Source organism: Myodes glareolus, chromosome 1 (assembly GCF_982192425.1).
Source record: "Myodes glareolus chromosome 1, mMyoGla1.1, whole genome shotgun sequence".
Lineage (NCBI taxonomy): Eukaryota > Metazoa > Chordata > Mammalia > Rodentia > Cricetidae > Myodes > Myodes glareolus.
Window position 1 is genome coordinate 56,242,926 of NC_142026.1, and position 21,496 is coordinate 56,264,421.

A 21,496-nucleotide genomic window follows, 5' to 3' on the forward strand; every position below is an offset into this window, starting at 1 on the left:
ACAAACAACAACAAAAAAAATGGGTCATTGGAAAAATGAATGCCCATGATCGAAACAGGTAGATAGCCTCTTCCCACACCCAAGCCAATCATAGCAAAGTCAAACATCCAGTTGTCTGGCTTTAGAGGAACAAATAATTCAATAGCCACACCTTTGGTCAAACAGCCTGCTGTTCATCCTTGAGCAAGAATAGGTTTGAATTCTCTAACCTTTAGTCAAGATGCCATGGATCCAAAAGTGGGCCCTCGCACATAGTGCAACTGACACCTAGAGCTATGCCCATTTGTGACTAGCAATACCCCATTAGCCTGGAAGCAGGGAAGGGGTTTGGTTTTACATCAGGCACCTCCTTGAAGTAGGCATACTTACTCCTTGCCAGTCAGCCCATCTTATTTGAGTGGCCTGAGCCTGAACTGAATGAAGCTATTGGGACAGCTAACCTGGACCAGACTGCTAGGGTTCAAAACCTCTCCAACCGTCTTCAGTGAAGCCCTCAGTCAGGATTTATCTTTTTTTCAGTAACTACCCAAAGGTAGCCTGGCTTCATTATGTGAATAATTTATTATTGTCAGCAAAAAGTGAGGACTGTTTGGGAATTCAAGGCCTTTTGGGAACTTTAGTCCAATTAGGCTGAACTTCTAAAAGAGAAATTCAGAGTTGCTTGTTCTAGGTTATCTTGGGATATGAACTGAGATAAGGGAAAAGACTACATAGTGGCTCTAATGCAAATCCCAGCTCTAACTGTCGGAGTACAACCCCAACATAAATTATCTCTCTGGACCGGTGTGGAGGCACGGGAATAACTGAGACATAGTTTACACAGTAATATCGGAAGAGAGTCTCAGGGTTCATCCAAATCCTGAAGATCACCCATGTTTATTCTCAAAACAGCTTTTATATCCAAAGGTAAACTGAGAGGGAAGTTTATTAGCATTCTGTTTCTGGGGTAGCGGGACTAAAGTCATGCCCGCAACTATGGCTGCTCTGTCACTAGCTTGGATTAACACCCCTTTCCATGCAATCTCCATAATTGCAAAGAAGGGAGCAGAGCAGCACTAGCATACCCTGACCCTGGAGACAGCCTGTCTGTAAGTGCTAGGTGACCACTCAGGTGCGAACTGCAGCTTGAGAGCCTGGCTGCCATACAGTGTACAAATATGTGGCCTGTATAATGTTGCCCCACAATTCACTCTTTCCTAATATTTTTAAAATAAAAAGCTGTGCTTGTGCTACTGGACAGATGATCACATCATCCTTGGGAAAAGACTTCCCCTTTTACCCAAGATTACCCATCGTTGGAAGTCAGACATATTTTATTTTATGTGACCTCCTCTCTTAGGTTTTTAGATGGGGAGAAACTTCAAACCCATCATTGACTGCTGATCTCTGTGAAGGAAAGAGATTAAGGGAGAGAGATACCTTTGGGCTCTGTGTCTTGGAGCCATACTTTTTTGTCAGGATAAATTATAATGCTCTAAGAATAATCATGCTCCTAAAGGCTATAGTCTCCTATTTAAAAGAGAGGAGAATCACCTGAGTTGAAATGTTTTTTCAGCTAGTTTAGAGTACCTCTTAAATTTTTTCCAAGGTATCAAATCCTAAATATTTTTTTAACATATGCATTAAATCCCAACATTTTCAGGGTATGTCAGACTTTTCTTAGAATCTTATAAGCAATCACAAACATCATCAGGTCAATACTAACTTTTCTCAACATCTTATATGCAGTTACAAATATCAGGTCAATACCGTAACAAGGAATCAACAATTAAACATATCACAATTTTCTTAAATCCACATTAATCAACGGACAAAAAAAACCTTTTCTGATGGGTAAGAGTACAATGGCATTGCTGTTATCAAATACCAGTTCCAGTCTCTAGCAGCCATTAAACCCTTAGGCTGCCCCCTTCTAAACTGAATAGGGGTTTCAGTCATTTCTTATTTTGAGTCTTTCTTTCCCTGTGGGGAAAGCTTAGATCTTAGTTCTCAGGTCCAATATTTTAATCAAAATGAATTCTGGGTCTCAGAGACTAAAACAGTCAAATGTTCAGTCTGCATCTCAGCTCCAAAACAAACAGGACTCAGACTGCAGAGAACTGTAGTCATTGTAGTCAGGTCACCTCAGCAGGTCCTCTTGGGCTGTGTCTGAATGTCTGGGGGCAGCTCAGGTTCCTGCAGTGCAGAATGGCATCCTGCCGTGAAAAGTGGCGAGAGCGACAGCAGGGTCTGGACCCTGGGTTTCTCCTCCATCTTCTTTCATTTTGTCTCTCCTGCTGGGACATTCTCAGCTATGACGCCATCAGGTCTAGTATTCTTTTGCTGACTACACCGTACCAGTCACTCTGGAAGCCATCTCACTTGATCTTCATCCTGAGAAAAAACACAGACAACCCTTGACCCTATATTAATACAGGCCTGGCCCTCTCCATATTCCAGTGCAAGGGTCTCTCTATCTTGCTTTAGCAAAGGTGGTCTTTGTACTATTATGCAACAATCTGTCTGCTGCTGATCACTCATGGACATCCATACTCAAAAAATTTAGCGTAAACAGTGCATGATTTAAGGCATTATATGGCATCTGAGGATACAATTCTCCTGCTTTTATCTTTTGAAGTTGTGTTTTCAAAGAGCTATGTGCATTCTCCACAATTCCTTGCCCTTGAGAATTATATGGAATACCGGTCTTATGTATGATATCCCATTGGGCACAAAAATCTTTGAAATGCTCTCTTAACATATCTGAACCCATTGTCTGTCATTATTACTTTTGAGGTTCCCATGCATGAGAAGCATTTCAAGTAATGAGTTATTACATGCTTAGCGGCTTCCCCAGTTTGTGTAGTAGCCATCACGTACCCTGAATATGTATCAATTGTCACATGCACATATTCTCAATTTTCCAAATTCAGAAACATGAGTAGCATCCATTTGCTATGTATGATTAGGAAGCAGTTCTCAGAGATTAACCCACAAATGAGGTACAGGTAAATATTGTGTCCAGTTGCTGGAGGACAGCTGGCTGCCAACTGAACTGGCCATAGTGTGGTGGCCCGAAGATGTGAGCCTGTTTCCACATTGATCAAAAGTCAGAGAGCTGAGACTTTCCTCTAGCTCCTTCAAGGTTATTGTGCTTCTACCTCAGACAAAGGCCTCACCTAGTGTTGATTTAGAGAGTTTCTGCTCTCAAGGTGATTGTCAACAGGTGTGGCTAACTGCCAGACTTTGTGCTCCAGGAATAGGGAAGTAGATCTGTTCCTACCTCAAAAAAAAGTTTAAGGATCAACTAAGTTCCAGCTCCCTTTCTGGAGCCAACTTGGGATTCTGCCCAGGGAGTGGTTTGCCTATAGAACATTTTGGTCTAGGGTGTGAGCGTGACTTGTTTTGTTCTAGCAACAGAATGTTTTATGAATATAGTCTGCAACTTTAAATTGGTATGTTCATTTCCTTGTATCATGTTAATGCAATCTTTTGTCTTACTCCTATCTTTTGGGGTCAGGGTGTTTTACGCAGTTGGAAATTAAAGGCAAGAGAAATTTTCAATACTCACTGGCATGCCCTCCGGACACTATCCTATATGTTTCTCCATTTTACTGTTTTCATTCACGTCTTCATATTCTTCACTATATTTCTAAATCCCCATGCCCTTACCCTGGCGAGAGGTATTTTTGTTGTGGTTGGTCGACGACAAATGCCTCCCAATGGGGTGGGGTCGGCGACACCATAGTTCACTGGCTAGAACACCAAAAAGACAAAAGCCCTTAAACTCAAGGTAACAGCTATGTAGATCAAATTGCTAAAGAAACTGCTCTTGGGGAACCCCAAACCCAGGCTGTCCTAGAACTATCTGCTTCCCTTGAGCTCCCATTCCACCTCAGTGGACATGTTCCTGAAGAGATCAAGTCACATTCTGATTTGAGGGCTCAATGAACGGTGGATCTTGCCCGATGGGAGAATCTGCGTGAAAAGGAATTGGGCTGAATTGGCTAACTGCCTTGTGTCACACTAACTGCCTTGTGTCACGCTAACTGCCTTGTGTGTACTCGTCACCCAAGATCTCAGAACTCATCTTTCCTCAGGTCTGGCCACTTGGACACTGAGAAAAACTTTGGAGCATTTCAGACGGCTGTCTGACCTGTGCCCAGGTGAAAGCAAAGAAGGGCATATTTCCCCTAGGACAATGGAGTCAAGGTACAGTACTTGGTGAATTTTGGGAATTGGATTTCCCTGAAGTCAAGCCAGGAGTGTATGGCTATAAATATCTGCTGGTCTTTGTCAATACGGTCACAGGCAGGGTAGATGTCCTTCCATCCTGAATGGAAATGGTCCAAGTGGTAGCTAAGAAACGATAATGAAATTATCCCAGATTGGCCTCCCCATATCTCTGGGGTTCAACAATGGCCTGGCCTTCACAGCCAAGTTATCTTAATTGCTTTCTAAGACTCTTAACATAAATTGGAAACTTTGCTGTGCGTACCATCCCCAGAGCTCAGGGAAGAGAGAGGATGAACAGCACTTTAAAGGAGGTCTTAACTAAACCTTGAGACCAGAGGTAACTGGGTGGACCTCTCACCTTACGCACTTCTTAGAAAAGTTCACCCCGTATGAAATAGTGTATAGGTAACAACCTCCCATGATCCCTCGGTGCATGCTGCCTAGGGCCTCATGGCTGATTTTAAGTCACTGTTAGCTGTGGTAATGGAGCTGAATGGCTGGTCAGTACTGCTGAACAAGTATGTCCAGACATTACCCCAGTGTCTTAGTCACTGTTCTGTTACTGTGGAGAGACTACAACCGTGGTCATGCTTCTAAAAGAGAGTTTTTAATTGAGGGCTTGTTTACAGTTTCAGAGGGCTCCCCTATTAAAGTCATGGTGGGGAGCATGGCAGCAGGCAGGAAGGCATGGCACTACAGGCAGAGGAGGGGGGGACTGGTATGGGCTGTCAGTAACATACCTCCTCTACTAAGGCCACACTTCCTAACCCTTCCCAAGCAGTTCTGTGAGCACTTGACTTTGTAAACTCCATTTTAAAGAAGGGGCTTCATCTTAAGCCATATAATGAGCAGGGCGGTGGAGGGGGGGGTGATCTCAGCTCCGGAAACGTGCTTCCATGGCAGAAATTTGAACAGATACCCTAAAATGACCAATTAAGAATGTGGTGGCCAGCCATGATAAGCTAAGTATGAACAGGTCACTCAAAGGAGGTTCTTCATTTCCAACCATTATCACCTGCCAGAGTAGAACTAGGCTCTTGATAAATTTAATAAGAGGTCTCAGTCTCAGTAGTTTACCCTAAGGCAATGCCTGGTTGCAAGAAGAACCACAAGCTGAATTACCTGACCCCCACCCAAGAACAAACCATTCAAAGGAAACACCTAACATTCCAACTACTGTTAGGATCACCTGCCAGCATACCTCACCAGGACACCCCTAGACAAATGTCAGCCAATCCGGAGTCCTGAACCTCAGAGACCCCTCACCCCCACCTTTACTACTATAAAAACCCTATTCTAATTGAGGTTGGGGCTCTTTGGTTATTTCAATACATTGGGCATGTGGAGAGACCAAGTTTGCAAACTTGATTAAAATAAAGGTTCTTTGCTTTTACATATGGGACTTACTCGGTCTCTTTGTTGGTCTGTGTGGGGGCCTTGTGGATTTGGGTGTAACAAGGACGATAGGGAGCAGGGCCAGATGTTCCTATGAGGCATCCTGTCCTTGAAGATACCTTGTCAGGCATTTATGGTTCTTTGTTAGGTTTTTGCGCCCAAAAACTGACCAACGGTTTCAGAAACTACCTTACCCTATGCCCTCCTTACCCAATCCCAAGACGACAGGACATGAACTCCCCAGATTATGGCATTTCCTCTTTAAAAGCTCGACTCTCTTTTAGACCAGGCTGGCATCGAACTCACAGAGATCCACCTGCCTCTGCCTCCCAAGTGCTGGGATTAAAGACGTGTGCCACCACTGCCTGGTTCCAGGACAGGCTCCAAAAGCTACAGAGAAACCCTCTCTCAAAAAACCAAACCAAAACAAAAAGCTCGACCCTCCCAGGGCTTCTGGCCACACTTTCCTCACCCACCATGCTGGGGTGCTGGAAAGGTGTTCGTCCAAACTTAAGTTTGAATATTAAAAAACCCTCATGTACTTTGCTTCAGAAATCTGGTTCTGTGAATTCATTTGGGGACCAGAAACTTGGGCATAACAGTTGTATTGGATTATTAAAAATTGCTGTGGCTCCCTGGCAGGCAGGGGGCAGCGGGTCCCAAGAGCAGCCAGTACCAGGCCGGGTTGGCGCACGAGACCATGTGGCAGATCTCTGAAGGTGGCTGGTCTCCGTTGGCGAGACGACTGGCAGCAGCGGGTGAGAGACAGATGGATAGGCACACTGTACAGAGTGAGTCTGGATATTTATTTAGTGGTTATGGAAGAGAAGGGAGAAGGGAGAAGAACAGAGAGGCAGAGTGGGGGGGAGAGAGAGAGAGAGAGAGAGAGAGAGAGAGAGAGGAGGGAGAAGACCAAAGGTGCCTCCCCGAGAGGAAGATGGAGAAGAGAACTCAGGCCAGAAACTGAAGATCAGCTTGCCTCAGCGGATGGGGGAGGGAATGGGCGTGGCTTGTCTCTTAAAGAGACAGAACAGATAATTACATTCCCATCTCTTTTTTATAATAAAAAGGCGGGCGGTTAGGCACCACAGTTTAAAGGAATTGGGGCAGCAGATTCTCAAGACTTTTTCCGTCTTATTTGTGGGCATCGTCTTTGGGGGGAACCTGAGAAGGCTGGGTGCTGACCACATCCTGGGGTAGCTAGTCTCTTTGCTCCTGCTCGGTGTTTGTGGTATGGAAATGTCTGGTGTCTCTTATACCTGTTTAAGGTATTGGCAGAACAAAGGACAAAGTTAAATTAAGGGGAAAAAAAACCTTTAGAACCAGGGAATTGAGGGGGATGTAATCTGACCTGTTTAAGGTAGATCCTTCAATTTGGCTCCTGAAACTCACAAGAATTCTTTGGGTTTTTGAAAACAGAAGTTTTAGACATATACATTGTATAAACAGTAGCATATTTATGTCAGAATGACTGTGACAGATATTTTTGCACAATGAAAAGTATTTTTAAGACTATGGAAGGCACAATGAGAGTGAAGTTTGATAACTTGTATTTGTCCTCACACCTTTATAACTTGCAGGTCTTGTATTTGTATTTTACTGAAATTTGTTTGGTGAGGTTGTCCTTTTAAACTGACAAAACCTCTCAGCTGTCAAACTGCATCAGAGATCTTTGGAAAGGATAAAATTTTACTAGAATTATTGATTTAAAAAAATGACAGAGAACTTACTTGGTTGGCACCTAGAACTACTCCTCAGGGTCCTCCATGGTTGCTGAAGGTCACATTTGCCCTTTGCTGTTTAGCACTGGGCCTGCCAGGCTCCAGAAGATCCCGTGGGCCAAGAAATCTGTAGGAAGACAAGCCTACCTTGACCTAATCAACTGGGCTGTCGATTTTGTCCATATCTGGAGTTCTTCAGTCCAGATGAAAGGCAGTTCCTTCCAGTGGTCAGCACTTGGCAGTCGAAGCAAATTGAAGATGGACGTTGTTCTGTGCCCATTTGTCTTCTGTCTTCTTTGGAGGAAAAAGAATGCTGCTGCTAGGAGCAAACCTGTCTCTTTTTGTTATGAAAAGTTTTTTAATAATTAAATATTTAAATGCTATATTCCCCAGATCTCTGAGCAGTTGAGGGCTGTTTATCAGATAAAACTAGAGTACAGAATCTGCCTGGAGAGCTGGGTCTGAGCTTGACTGTACTGTTTCTTAATAGAGGTTTACACTCGTAAAAAGACAGAAAGAAGAAAAAATTGCTTGCAATAGAAAGTTAATGGCAGAACTGGCAATAGTATAGAACAGCTTAATATATTTTAAATGAGGGTTGGATTAAATATAAAGTATTTTTGTAAGAGACTTAAACGTACATACCAGTTTAAAACATGAGACTTATTGTTTTGTAGTCTGAAATGAGATGCAATGAATTATAACATTAAGCATAGGTGCATTTAAGTTACATGTATGAACACACACACAGAGTGAACAGGAATTGGGCAAAGTAGATACTCTTGGTGGGCCCTACCAAAAGCATGCCACTGCCCAAAACACACGGAACAGAGTCAGGAAGAGGAATCCCATGATGCCTGGCCACACTTGAGGTGTTGGAAAGGTGTTGGTCCAAACTTAAGTTTGAGTATTAAAAAACCCTCATGTACTTTGCTTTGGAAATCTGGGTCTGTGAATTCATTTGGGGACCAGAAACTTGGGCATAACAGTCCACTAACCGGCACATGAGCGTACGGGAGCCGTTCTCACTCACTCCACAGCTAGAAATTCCAAAGCCATTATCGTTAACGGACCTGGCTAGTAGAATACTTATCTTTCGGATATTTTGGAGGCAAAACATCCCCAAACTTAGTAAGCTCAGTTCTATTTTGTGTGACTTCATGGCTCCCAGCAAGTTTATTAGTAAATAGTTCATAACATCAGTTTCTTTCCTTCGACTTTCTTCTCCATCAACAGAACTGTGGTGGCTGATTTGGGAAGTGCTGGACCAAGAAAGCTTTCAAGTGATCATTGCGGCTAGCAGAGAAGTGAGGTAAGCCGTGTTAATCCTGTTTTCTGAAGCGAAAACCTTGATCGTATATAGATTTAGGGATTTAACGTTAATGCCATTTAAACTGTCGATTTCAGATCAACTGATTCGTTATCTTTTAGATCATGTGTTTCTATTAGTTATGAAAATAACTTTAACAAAGATACTTTCTCCAAGTGTTTCGCTGTACTTGCTTTTAACATAACTATCCCCGTGTTAGCTACGGATGACCTTGAGCTTCTGATCCTGCCCCATCATTTGAGTGCTAGAAGTACAGACATTTGGGGATTCAAGCCCGGTTCCTGATATTCATCATTTAAACCTAGAGGATCTGCTTGGGGTCTTTCATTAAGTCTTCACTGCAGTACTGAAGTTTAACAAGCCAAATTCATTCCCAGAACAAGAACATCTATCTGTCCAACCGGGAAATCTGTTCCCGCACACTTCTTGGGCCCCTAGCACCCCAGAGGTGGCCAAGCAAAGACAGCTCTCTGAGGAATTGAGATCACAGTTGAATAGCCTATCAGTCTTTTTTTTTTTTTCTATTGCACTGAATTACACTTCCCAGCAATCTCAGCCATGCGAATACCCTTGCTATTCAAATCACACTCCGCCCCTACCGCTCCCCGCCCTTTTCCTGTTGCTGTTCATCGCCTACAGATAATACCGAAGGAACAGGAAATAAAAAAATTCTAGCTTTCTGAACTTGGTTTTAAATGCATTGTTGCATTGTTGGGTCCTGACTCAGGGTTCTATGAATCTAGCGGGACGCGTTTCGATGAGGGGTATAGTCCTTTCGGCCACGCCTCAACCTAACGCGCACGAAGACCCCGCCCATCAGGAACAACCTTGTCCGTGGCGTTGTCTCTAACTACGTTTCCCAGAAGCCTCCTCGGCTTCTCGCGGGAAAGCCGGACTCTGGGGGTGGGAGGACTTCGGAGCTTTGCTGGCATTTGCTGAGTTGCCAGGAAGGGTTGCAAGGTTTGGGAAGCTTGGTAGGCCTGCGGTACAGAACCCGGGAGGAGGGCGGGGCGAACCCCGAGTTTGGGCTTTGTGCGGCGGAGGAGTTGAGGTTTGAATTGCGCGGGTAGTTTGCGAGCCGTGACCGTGCGGTGCTAAGGGGCTGCGTTTGTGATGAGCATCTGTTTCTGATAACACGGTGGCGGCACCACCCCTTAGTGAGTGAGAGCCGGCGAGCTGGGGACCACGTGTGGTATTGTGTGGAGGTGGAGCGCTTGTGACTGGTTGAGTGTTCGGTCCCTGCAGTGGCGTGCGATGCGTGATGCTGTATCCATGTGCAGCACAGGACAGGCGGAATTACCTTTCAGTCTTTGCTCCTGGTGAAAGTACCGTTGTACCTATGCTACCTTTTGAGTTGCTGAGTGTGTGGCTCTCTTGGCATCGCGTAGGTAGGATTCCTGTAGTTGAATGTTGCTGTTGTGAGTCTGTGGGTTGTGTGAGTGAACTTTCGGATGTATATCTCTGCGTGCGTTATATTTCAGCTTTTCCTCATTTTAGAACTTCATGTGAGTGCTAGCACGCTCTCCTTTGTCTTTTATTACGTTTATTTGTACACCTGTGTGGTGGAACTCATCCGTGTTAAGTAGGATAGCGGCTTACTGAGTTGTTTTGCCGATTGGTGTTCCAGGATCTGAATGAAGTATACTGCATGTATTCATCTCGTCTATTAGTAGTAGATATTTGAGTATTTCTCATTTAATTTATTTTTTGGAGGCAAGGTCTCACTGTGTAGCTCTGGCTGGCATCAAACTCACAGATTCACCTGCCTCCCGAGTGCCAGCGCTACCCCAGACTCAGAATTACTTCTACAATAGGATACAGGACTTCAGTTTCTGCCAGTGCAAGTATTGGTGGAGTCATGTATTCCACTCTACTACCTGATGCAAAATATTCCAGAGTGGATGCACATATAGACACTTGCAGTATAAATGCTCCAAATCCTTACCGGAAAAAGAAAAAGTTTAAAATGTGATTTAAGAAAAAGATTTATTTTTAAGCCTGACGCTCTGGAGGCAGAGGCAGGTGAATCTCTGTGAGTTCGAGGCCAGTCTGGTCTGCACAATGAGGTCTTGTTACCGTGAGACCTTGTCTCACAAAACCAGAGGTGGAGGGAGGAGAGAGCGAGAGAGGGGCCGGTTGAGGTAGAGAGGTCAGTCTCTATGTGGGCCTGGCTGGCCTCAAACCTATGGTAATTTTACTGCCTCAGTCTCGTGGGTGCTGAGCCACCTTGCCCAAGCCCCTCCTGTTCCGATCCAGAACCTGGCTTTCTGAAGTTGGGGGTCTTGTCCTCTCTTCCCAGTTAGACTCCTCAGTATGTGGGGTGAGCACAGGGAATGACTGTTTTGAGATCTGTGTCAATGCGGTCTCAGTATTTTCTTTGCCTCTGCCAGTTCTACTCAGTTCCTGAAAAGCAGCAGAGAGGAGCTGGACTGTCAAACCATGGCTCAGGTGAGGTGTAATCTTTTTGTATGCAAATTGAGTCAATTTTGTCTCTAGTGCAGTAAATGCCCGATTTCTCCCTCTTGATGCTGTTTCTTTAGTGTTAAACACAAAGCGCTACAGTTATAAACAGGGACTACACAGCTGTCTTGAGCAGTGCTTCTCAGCCTTCCTGACCCGGGGACCCTGTAATACAGCTCCTCACAGTGTGCTGATGCCTGACCTTGAAATTATTTTCCTTGTTACTTTGTAGCTATAATTTTGCTACTGTTATGAATCATAATGTAAATATCTTTGTTTTCCGGTGTCAACCTCTATAGACAGGGTTGTGTCCCCCCCCCCCCCCCCCCCCCCCGTCATGACCCCACAGGTTGAGAACCGCTGCTCTAAAGGAAAGGGTCTCTAATAGACTAAATTAAAAAAAGCTTTGGAGGTCCAGTGGGGCTCACAACCAAAACACACTGGTGTACACCTTTATTTCCAGCACTCAGGAGGCAGAGGCAGGAAGAGTTCAAGGCTAGCCTGGTCTACATACTGAGTTTCAGACCAACCAGGGCTACATGACAAGATGCTATGCCAAACTAGCAACAACAAAAACGAAGAAAGGAAATAAGTGTGATCGTTTTGCTCAATTTCAGTCATAGAAACTGGTATGTCTCCTGGTTTATGAGCCTTTTAGGTTTGGAAGGATGGCTGCTGGATGGTCAAAGCTGACATTCTGGTGAGCATCCATGAAAACTTAACCATTTGTAATATCACTGAACTTCCTCCCCCCAAGAGATTTTTATTATATTATTTTAATCTTATGTGTATGTGTGTTTTGCCTGCAAGTATGCCAGTGTGCCACATGTATGCAGTACCTCTAGAGGCCAGAAGAGGGTGTCAGATCCCCTGGGGCTGTATGTATAGATGGTGTGAGCCCCTGTGTTGGTGTGGGGAATGGACTTTGGGTCCTCTGGAAGAGCAACCAATGCTCTCACCTGGTGAGCCTCTCTCCAGCCCAGTACCGTTGCATTAAGCAGCATCCTTCTCCATCGTTTTCCTAAGACTCAGTGACAAGGGTTATTGACAGTTCAGTAGGAGTGGTTTTCAATAACACTGTTGCCAGTATTAAGGTTGTCTTTTGTGGGTGTTTTGGGACCGAGTTTCTACGCTGGCTTTCAACTCATTGAGCTGAGGACATGTACCACCGTACCCAGCTAGCTCTAGAGATGGTACCCAGGGTTTCATGCCTTTTAGACAGCTGTTTTACTGAGTGAGCTACACCCCCTGCTCAAGGGAACTCTCTGAAGATTAATATCAGCCTAAATGTCTAAAGGGAAATGAGAAGTTGTCATTTATGCCTGCTGGGGTAGCTCATGCCTGAATCCCAGCTCTTAGGACAATGGCAGATTTGAGGCCAGCTTGTACTACAGTGAGTTCAAGGCTACCCTGGGATACATAGTGCGCCCTGTCTTGGAAAGCCAAGAACTAGCAGGGTGGTGGGAGCACACACCTTTAGTCCCAGCACTCGGGAGGCAGAGGCAGGCGGATCTCTGAGTCCGAGGCCAACCTGGCCTACAGAGTGAGTTCCAGGACGGCCAGGGTTACACAGAGAAACCATCTCGAGGGTGTAGGGAGCCAAGAACTGAGAAGTAGCTCATTGGTAAAATACTTTGTCTAGCATGAAAAAGCCCTCAATTCCTGGATTTTATCCCAAGCAGCATAGGCAAGCATGTGAGCAAAAAATTGGTATTTATTATCTTTAAGATAGAATATTATCAAATCTGGAATAAATATGCCTATAAAGACACTTATTATAACAAGCCCCCCCCCTTTAATGTGCCTCTTTCTATACCAGGTTGGCCTTGAACTCACAGAGATACTCCTCCCTCTGCCTCCCGAGTGCTAGGATGAAAGGAGTGTGCCACCATGCCCAGCATCCTACTTTCCACTGTGAATTTGGCTCCTTTAATTGGCTTATTGAGGATGGATGAGTAAACCTGGCTTGGTGCACAGTCTGTGACCCCCAAGTTCCATGACATCATTGCCACACATCAGTGAGTTTCTTCCTTTCTTTGTTTTTGTTTTTGTTTTTGAGACAGAATTTCTCTATTTAAAAACCTTGGCTGTCCTGGAACTTACTCTATAGACCAGATATAAACTATATCTATATATAGATAAAGTTTATATCTAAACTCACAGAGATCTGCCTGCCTTTGCTTCCCGGATGCTGGGATTAAAGGTGTGTGCCCCCGCAGACCAGCTAGGTTTTTTGTTTGTTTGTTTGTTTGTTTGTTTTGTGCATGAGTGTTTGCCTTTCTGTCTGTATCTGCACTGTGTGCATATATCACCTGCAGAGGCCAGAAGAGGGTGTTGGATCCCCTCCAACTGGAGTTATAGATGGTTGTTGGTGCTCAAACCAAAGTCAGTTCCTCTGCTAAAAGCAGCAAGTGCCCTTAAATACACTGAGTCGTCTCTCTAGCCCCAGTCAGTGTGTTTCTGTCTGGTCAAACACATCAGCGTCTTTGACATAGAGATGCCCTTCCCATCCCTTTGTACTCTCCCTCCAGTATGAACTGGTTCCTCTCTAGCCTGCCATCACTTTCCCGAAACTTTTATTCTTTCCTCTGGATTTTCCTCTGCTATTCTCCTGCCGAATTTTAGCTGTTTCCGGCATCCTGTGTTTCTCTTTGGTGTACCCCCTATTCTGTGTACCCATCTGTGTAGTTTAACTGTTTCCAGCATCCTGCGGTTCTCTTTGGTGTACCCCCTATTCTGTGTACCCATCTGTAGTAGTTTAACTGTTTCCAGCATCCTGCCGTTCTCTTTGGTGTACCCCCTATTCTGTGTACCCATCTGTAGTAGTTTAACTGTTTCCAGCATCCTGCGGTTCTCTTTGGTGTACCCCCTATTCTGTGTACCCATCTGTAGTAGTTTAACTGTTTCCAGCATCCTGCGGTTCTCTTTGGTGTACCCCCTATTCTGTGTACCCATCTGTAGTAGTTTAACTGTTTCCAGCATCCTGCAGTTCTCTTTGGTGTACCCCCTACTCTTGTGTACCCATCCTCCAGCAGTTTTCTCAGAACTTGTCTTTGAGACCTTGTGCATCTAGGAACTTACACTCAGAGCAGAAAATAGTTGAGTTATAGAATCCTAGGTCAGAATTGCTCTGTTCCTTGTGTTCAGAAACCCATTACCCCTGCTTCTCGATGCCTTTGTATAACCTGCTGTATCTGGATGCTTCTAATGTCCCATCTTTCTCTTCTATCCTGAAATTATACTCTCGGCTGTTTGAGAAGAGACCATGTGGTAAGAATACCACAAGGCTTTGTATAAATCCTTTCCTTTGATACAGACATCCTCTGAGCTGGGTTCTGTGCCTTTCCGGCTTCATGTGGTAATGGAGGAATTCATTCAGCCCAGATGGCTTGATCTGGGGAAAACAGTTTTGTGGAAGCACAGTGGTTTGGGCCCAGACCTTCCCTAGGATTCCAGGCATCCACACTCACTGCTTTTATCTTGTTCCAACTTATTCCTTTTCTGTTATTTTTCCTGCACAAAACACTTCTCTTTTTCCTTTTATTAATCAAGCGATGTGTGATTATTGTTCCAGGTGTCGGTGCTGTTCCGTGATGTGTACATAGACTTCTCTCAGGAGGAGTGGGAGTGCCTGGGCCCTGCCCAGAGGGACTTGTACAGAGATGTGATGCTGGAGACCTACAGCAACCTGCTTTCAGTGGGTAAAGACATCCATACTAACTCTGTCCATTGATAGGTCTGTTTTCTCCCTTCCTCACTTGCCTTTGAAAAAACCATTGCAAGCTGGGTGTGGTGGCCACACCTTTAGTCGCAGCACTCTGGAGGCAGAGGCAGGCAGAGCTCTGTGAGTTCCAGGACAGCCATGGCTACACGGAGAAACACTGTCTTGAAAAAAAGAAAGAAAAGATGAGAAGGCCAAGGACCTGGAAGGCTGTTTGCTAGTGTTCACAGACCTTTCCCTCCATGGGGTGCCTGCCAGTATCTGTGAGGCCGGGGAGAGGGGACTGCAGGCACTGTGGCCTGAGCGGCAGTCTGTCTGGAGTCTAACGCTTCTCAGCCGCCTCTTTGCATAACTGCTGTCTAACTACTGGAGTATACACTTTCCTGCATCGTCCCGGATCATACACCCCTTTCCTCTCCCCTTCCCCTACATTTCCCTTCTCTATCTTACATCTTCTCTATCTTACATCTCCCCATCACTCCCTCCTGAAGATTAGCCCAGCGCCTGTGGGTTAATTGTTAGTTTAATTGTCTTTGTTAGGTTTCTATTGCTGTGAAGAAACACTATAACCATGGCAACTTGTATAAAAGAAAACCTTTAATTGTGGTGGCCCCTTACAGTTCAGTCCATCATGGTGGGGAGCATGGTGGCAGGGAGTATGGGCTGTGCAGGCCGATGTGGTGCTGGAGCTGAGACTCCTACATCCTGATCAGTAGGTAACAGGAGGTGAACTGAGACACTGGGTGACTTGAACATGTATGGGACCTCAGAGCCCAACTCCACAGTGACACACTTCCACCAATAAGGCCCATACCTACTCCAACAAAGCCACACCTCCTAGTACTGCCACTCTCTAGGAGATTATGGGGGCTAATTTCATTCAAACTACGCAACCATTGACCTGAAGTTCTATTGGACTTGCTTTTTTTTTTTAAATGATTTATTTATTTATTATGTGTACAGCATTCCTTCCATGTGTGCCCACATACCAAAAGGGGGCACCCGATTTCACCATAGATGGCTGTGAACCACCATGGGGTTGCTGGGAATTGAACTCAAGACCTCTGGAAGAGCAGTCAGTGCTCTTAACCACTGAGCTATCTCTCCAGTCCTGGACTTGTTGTTTAATTGGGTTTTTTATGTGTTTTGTTTTTATTCAGAAGTTCCACACCCTCCTTGATTCATCTTTTTTTGTTTTGTTTTATTGTTGTTTGTTGTTTGTTGAAGCAGGGTTTCTCTGTGTAACAGCCCTCACTGTCCTGGAGTTGTGGACCACGCTGGCCCTGAACTCAAAAAGATCCGCCTGCCTCTGCCTCCCATGTGCTGTGATTAAAGGCGTGTGCCACCACCTCCTGACTCATCCATACTTTTAACTACTGTTTACTGTTTCTCTAATGTGTACAGTTGTCAGGTAGGAACTCCAGAAGTTAATAAATAAATTGCAAAACCTTCCCTCAAAAAACAAACAAACAAACAAATAAATTGCAGCTATGTCAGATTCAGTGCTGTCCTACCATGGCAAGCACTGACCCAAGGGTTGCCATAGAAACTGTCATTCTTGGGTCCTATTTCCCATGCTTGGGGTCAGGGATGAACTTGGTCACAGTCAACAAGCTTCTAGACCTCAATTCTGAGATTGGGGGAGGCAGTAGTTGGCACTGACTTCCAAAACTAATCTTGAGGTCTGCTCCACCTCCCCCAAAATAATAATATTTAAGTCTAGGTGTGGTGTGGTATGTGTGTGTGTGTATTTATTTATGCACTTAAAAATATACGCAATTTGAGGGAAATGGAAAATAATGTGATTCCTGTTGCTTTTTCAAATGTCCTTAGTATTATTTATCATCCCTTTCTCTCCTGCATCATCTCACCCCAGTTAGAAGACAGCCCCATACACACCGCCCCTTGTCCAGCTGTTCTTTTTCTAGAGCTCCTCCTGGCTTCTTTTCACTTTCTTGTTTCCTGCGTTGCTCCAGGTCATATATTCACATCTGAGGGTTTGGAGCTGGGAACCACACATGAGAGACAATATTTGCTTTTGTCTTTCTGGTTCATTTCATGCAGTATAACATCTAGTTCCATACAGTTGCCTGCACATTTCATGATTTGATTTTTCTTTATAGCCAAATAGTATTCCATTGTCAATATGTTTCACATTTTCTTTTGTTCATTCTCTATCTTATTTTGAGGCTGGGTCTCTCTGTATAGGCCTGTCATAGGCTGTCCTGGAATTCACCATGTAGACCAGGCTGGCCTGAACTCACAAAAATCCACCTGCCTCTGCTTCCCAGAGCACTAAAGGTGTGTGCCACTCTGACCAGCCACTGTTCATTATCTGTCCATTAGGTGAAGGACATTTAGGTTTCTAGGCCCTAGCTATTGTCAGTGGAGTAGCAATGGAAATGACAGATAAAACTGGATTTTCTTGTTGCTTGTGTGTGGCCCATATGTGTATGTGAACCCAGTCCTCAAGCATGCTAAGTGAACACGATCACAGTTCACCCTGACCCTCACCTTACTTCCACTTTTTTTTCTTTTGCCTTTTTGTTTCTCAAGACAAGGTTTCTCTGTGTAGTCTTCAATGTTCTGGAACTCATTCTGTACACCAGGCTGGCCTTGAACTCAGATCTGCCTCCCGAGTTCTAGGGTTAAAAACATTTTTATTTTCTTCTGTTTATTTGAGGCAAAGTCAGGCCAACTGTGAAGCCACTGTAAATCAGCAGGTCTTATGCTCCACGTCCTTCTAAGTAGGTGGGATAATGGGCCCGTGCCAGCAGGTTTGCCGGGTGTGCTGTTTGTGTGCTCCACCCTGGTGTTTCGGCAGACAAGCACTGTCATTTTGCTCGTGTCCTCAGGGAGGGTGTACTTGGTGTCACACCTTCATTTGTATTCTCACACCTGTTCCTGAATGAGTTGGTTTATTTGATCACTGACATTACTGAGAAGAGAATTAACTATCTATATCTATGTATATATGTATGTAAATTTATATATATGTGTATATATTTTTTGAGGTAGGGTCTTTCTGTGTATTGTTGCCTGTCCTGTAACTGTGTAGATCAGTAGTCTATAGAGTTCACAGTGTGTGTGTGTGTGTGTGTGTGTATGTGTGGGCGTGTGCGTGCCATGTGCATGCTGTGCCCATGAAGGCCAGAAGAGATCACCAGATCTTTGGAAAAGGAGTTATTCCTGACTTAGATAAGAATTTTATTCCACAGTAGTATTGATTCCCCACTACATGTCATGTAGCTCACGTAGACTTTGCTATGTAATTATCCTATCAGCTCTTATTGTCTCATCTTGTTTTGTTGAGACAGGGTTTTGTTTTATAACCCAATTTTGTGTAGAACTCACGGTGTAGCTCAGGCTGACTTGAACTCACAGCAACTCTTTTCTCAGCCTCAGGAGTCCTGCAATTTTAAGTGTGAGCTACCACGCCTGGCTTTCTCATTTATTGATTAAAATTTTTTTAAAAGTATTTGTATGACTGTTTTGTGTAAATGTTTCCTGTCCTGCCCACCAGTTCCCAAATAACCATTTGGAGGCTTAATATTACTTATACTTGCTTGGCTGATAGCACAGGCTTATTCCTAACTAGCTCTTACATTTAAATTAACCCATTTCTATTAATCTATGTATTGCTACATGGCTCGTGGCTTTACCTGTTCTCTAGCATCTTCTTGGATGGCTGGCTTGCATCTCTCCATATTTCACCCTTCTTCATCTGAGTCCTCAGTTTGATTGTCCTGCCTAACTTTATCCTGCCTTGTTTTAGGCCAGTCAGCTTTATTATTAGCCAATGAAAGTAATACATGTTCACAGTGTACAAAAGGATTATCCCACAGCACTTTTTTTTTTTAAAAAATTTATTTATTTATTATGTATACACTATTCTGTCTGTGTGTATGCCTGCAGGCCAGAAGAGGGCACCAGACCCCATTACAGATGGTTGTGAGCCACCATGTGGTTGCTGGGAATTGAACTCAGGACCTTTGGAAGAGCAGGCAATGCTCTTAACCTCTGAGCCATCTCTCCAGCCCCCCCCCAGCACTTTTGCCTCCCATGTATGTATATGTACCATGTACATGCCTGGTGCCCAAAGAGATCACAAGAGGGCATTGGATCCCTGGGACTGGAGTTATAGGCAGTTGTGAGTCACCATGTATGTACTGGGAATTGAACCTGGTCCTCTGCAAGAGTAACAAGTGCTCTTAACTGCTGAGCCTACTTTCTGGACCCTTTATTGAATTTTTTTTTTTTTCTTGAGGCAGGATTTCTCTTTATAGCCCTGGCTGTTCTAGACCTAGCTTTGTAGACCAGGCTGTACTTAAACTCAGAGATTTTTGCTGGGGGATATTTGATCACACTGTGAACCCCAAGTTTGCATTTGCATTAATTAAATAGAATTAACTTTGGGTCAGGAGGCTGAGTTAGCAACTACTTGACAGAAAGTAATCATAGAGCCTCAGAGGGCATCCAGGAGAGATAGAGAGACACAGGAAGTAGTAGGGATGGATTTGGAGTGGCATGCTTTTGTTGTTGTTGTTTGTTTGACTGGCATCAGAGATGCCAGCTAGGAGAGAAGGTTAGCTAGTTGCTACTCAGCCTCTCTGAGCTAGCAGGTTCTCACTCCAGCCTTTGACTGGTAGAAATTTAGTTAAAGCCACCTTTAGCAGCAGTGACAGATGTGGTGCCTATGGGAACAGAATTCCCACCTGGGTCCTCTGTAAGAACAGCAAGTGTTCCTAACCACTGAGCCATAGTTCCAGCCTCAGATTTTTTTTTTTAAATTCTTAATACAGATTTTCATAAAACCCAAACTGGTGTCAAACTCAGAATGACTTTGAACTCCCAACCCTTCCATCTTCGTTTCCTAAGTGCTGTGGTTATCAGTGTGTGCCATCTCCCCCAGCTGACATTTCCTAAGTGCTGTGGTTATCAGTGTGTGCCACCTCACCCAGCTGACCATGCTGTGGTTATCAGTGTGTGCCATCTCCCCCAGCTGACCATCATCTAATTTCAAAAGATCAACTTAATTCTCCCACGCTTATATTATATCTAATTGAATTTTCAGGTCTCCCAAACAAGGAAAGTGTGAGTGATCACTTGTATATTTTCTTTTAGTCCTGGAATCAAGATGTGAGGCCCAGAAGCTGTTTTTGAAGAAGGAACTTTATGAGATAGAGTCAGCACAGTGGGAGATAATGAGAAAACTCACCAGACAGGACCTTCATTGCTCCAGTCTCCGTGGTGACTGGGAATGGAATGGCCAGTGTGCGAGACAGCCTGGATCTCAGGAGAGACAGTTCAGTGAACTGATACTCAATCACGAAGACACGCCCACTCTCCCTCAGTATCCGTCCTTCCGGCTGCAGCACATTATTAAGAATAAAGAGAAATATTGTGCGAGTAAAGAAAATAGGAAGCACTATAAACACGGCTCACAGTTTACCACCCGTCAAATCATTCGCACCGTTGAGAAGCCGTATGAATGCAAGGACTGCGGCAAGACCTTCAGACACCCCTCAGGACTCACCCATCATCACAAAATTCACACTGGAAAGAAACCCTTTGAATGTAAAGAATGTGGAAAAACATTTATTTGTGGCTCCGACTTGACACGACATCACAGAATTCACACAGGTGAGAAACCCTATGAGTGTAAGGACTGCGGAAAAGCCTTCAGTAGTGGTTCAAACTTTACTCGCCATCAGAGAATCCACACTGGCGAGAAGCCTTATGAATGTAAAGAATGCGGGAAGGCTTTTAGTAGTGGTTCGAATTTTACTCAACATCAGAGAATTCACACTGGAGAGAAACCCTATGAATGTAAGGAGTGTGGCAATGCCTTTAGTCAGAGCTCACAGCTTATTAAACATCAAAGAATACACACTGGTGAGAAACCCTATGAGTGTAAGGAGTGTGAAAAGGCTTTCCGGTCTGGTTCTGACCTCACTAGACACCAGAGGATTCATACTGGAGAGAAGCCCTATGAATGTAAGATTTGTGGGAAAGCCTATTCTCAGAGCTCACAACTCATCAGTCATCAGAGAATTCACGCGGGGAAGAAAGCCTATAAATACGAGGACTGTGCAAAGAGCTTCGGCTATGATTCACAACTTATTCAGCATCAAAACTTGTACTGGTGATAAAAACACCCAAGATGTATGTGAAGACTCAAGACGATCAGAGAAGCTACCTTTAAATTCCCTCTAGACTGAAGAATGTAGAAACACTTTACTTGTTGACCTCAGCGTGTTCATCCGAAGGAACTCATATTGGAGAGATAGCCTGTGAATATAGTATATTCTGGAGCCTTTAGTAACTTCTGTTTTGGCTCTGGTTATTCAGGCTGCACATAATTAAAAACAATGCTTTGAGTGTAAACATCAGAATTCATATAGAAGTGTAATCTTATGGTTTTCATTGTTTCCTTAGTTTTTTTTTTTAATAATTGTTACACTGACATTTCAGTCCATCTTCGCATGGCTATAAAGTTCTTCTATCAGCATCATAGTTTACAGAATACCTTGAGTTTTACAGTTAGTAACGGAAGTGCCATGCTTAGTTCTAAAGGTGGTTCTTTGGCTTTTTATAAAGCATGCTCTTGTAGACATGTTTATGAACAACTTTTACCATGACAAATAGGAGCTG

The 21,496-nt window shown here is 44.2% G+C and overlaps 1 protein-coding gene and 1 non-coding gene across 20 annotated transcripts; both read left to right on the forward strand.

Annotated features, from left to right (window-relative positions):
• The first annotated feature begins 8,416 nt into the window (after positions 1–8,416).
• LOC125403560 (uncharacterized) lies at positions 8,417–21,264 on the forward strand. 19 transcript variants are annotated; one of them, XM_087906910.1, is made up of 5 exons: positions 8,417–8,643; positions 11,052–11,109; positions 11,585–11,821; positions 14,696–14,822; positions 19,967–21,264. In XM_087906910.1, the coding sequence occupies exons 3-5, from the start codon at positions 11,801–11,803 to the stop codon at positions 20,989–20,991; spliced, it is 1,173 nt and encodes a 390-aa protein (XP_087763036.1). In that variant the 5' UTR covers positions 8,417–8,643; positions 11,052–11,109; positions 11,585–11,800; the 3' UTR covers positions 20,992–21,264. The 19 variants fall into 19 exon arrangements, with proteins under 19 accessions (XP_087763036.1, XP_048294958.3, XP_048295024.3 ...); XM_085694309.2 differs by lacking the exons at positions 8,417–8,643; positions 11,585–11,821 and adding exons at positions 9,591–9,635; positions 12,941–13,139; XM_085693985.2 differs by lacking the exon at positions 8,417–8,643 and adding an exon at positions 9,617–9,635.
• On the forward strand, positions 16,326–16,454 carry LOC125405210 (small nucleolar RNA SNORA5). The gene has a single exon (XR_007233502.1). It is a non-coding gene; the product is annotated as a small nucleolar RNA SNORA5 (small nucleolar RNA).
• Positions 21,265–21,496: the final 232 nt, after the last annotated feature.

Coding starts and splice junctions, on each gene's coding strand:
- LOC125403560 (XM_087906910.1), top strand. CDS start 11,801: ATGGTCAAAGCTGACATTCTG. Junction 11,822..14,695: donor TGGTCAAAGCTGACATTCTG/GTGAGCATCCAT, acceptor TTATTGTTCCAG/GTGTCGGTGCTGTTCCGTGA. Junction 14,823..19,966: donor CAGCAACCTGCTTTCAGTGG/GTAAAGACATCC, acceptor ATTTTCTTTTAG/TCCTGGAATCAAGATGTGAG.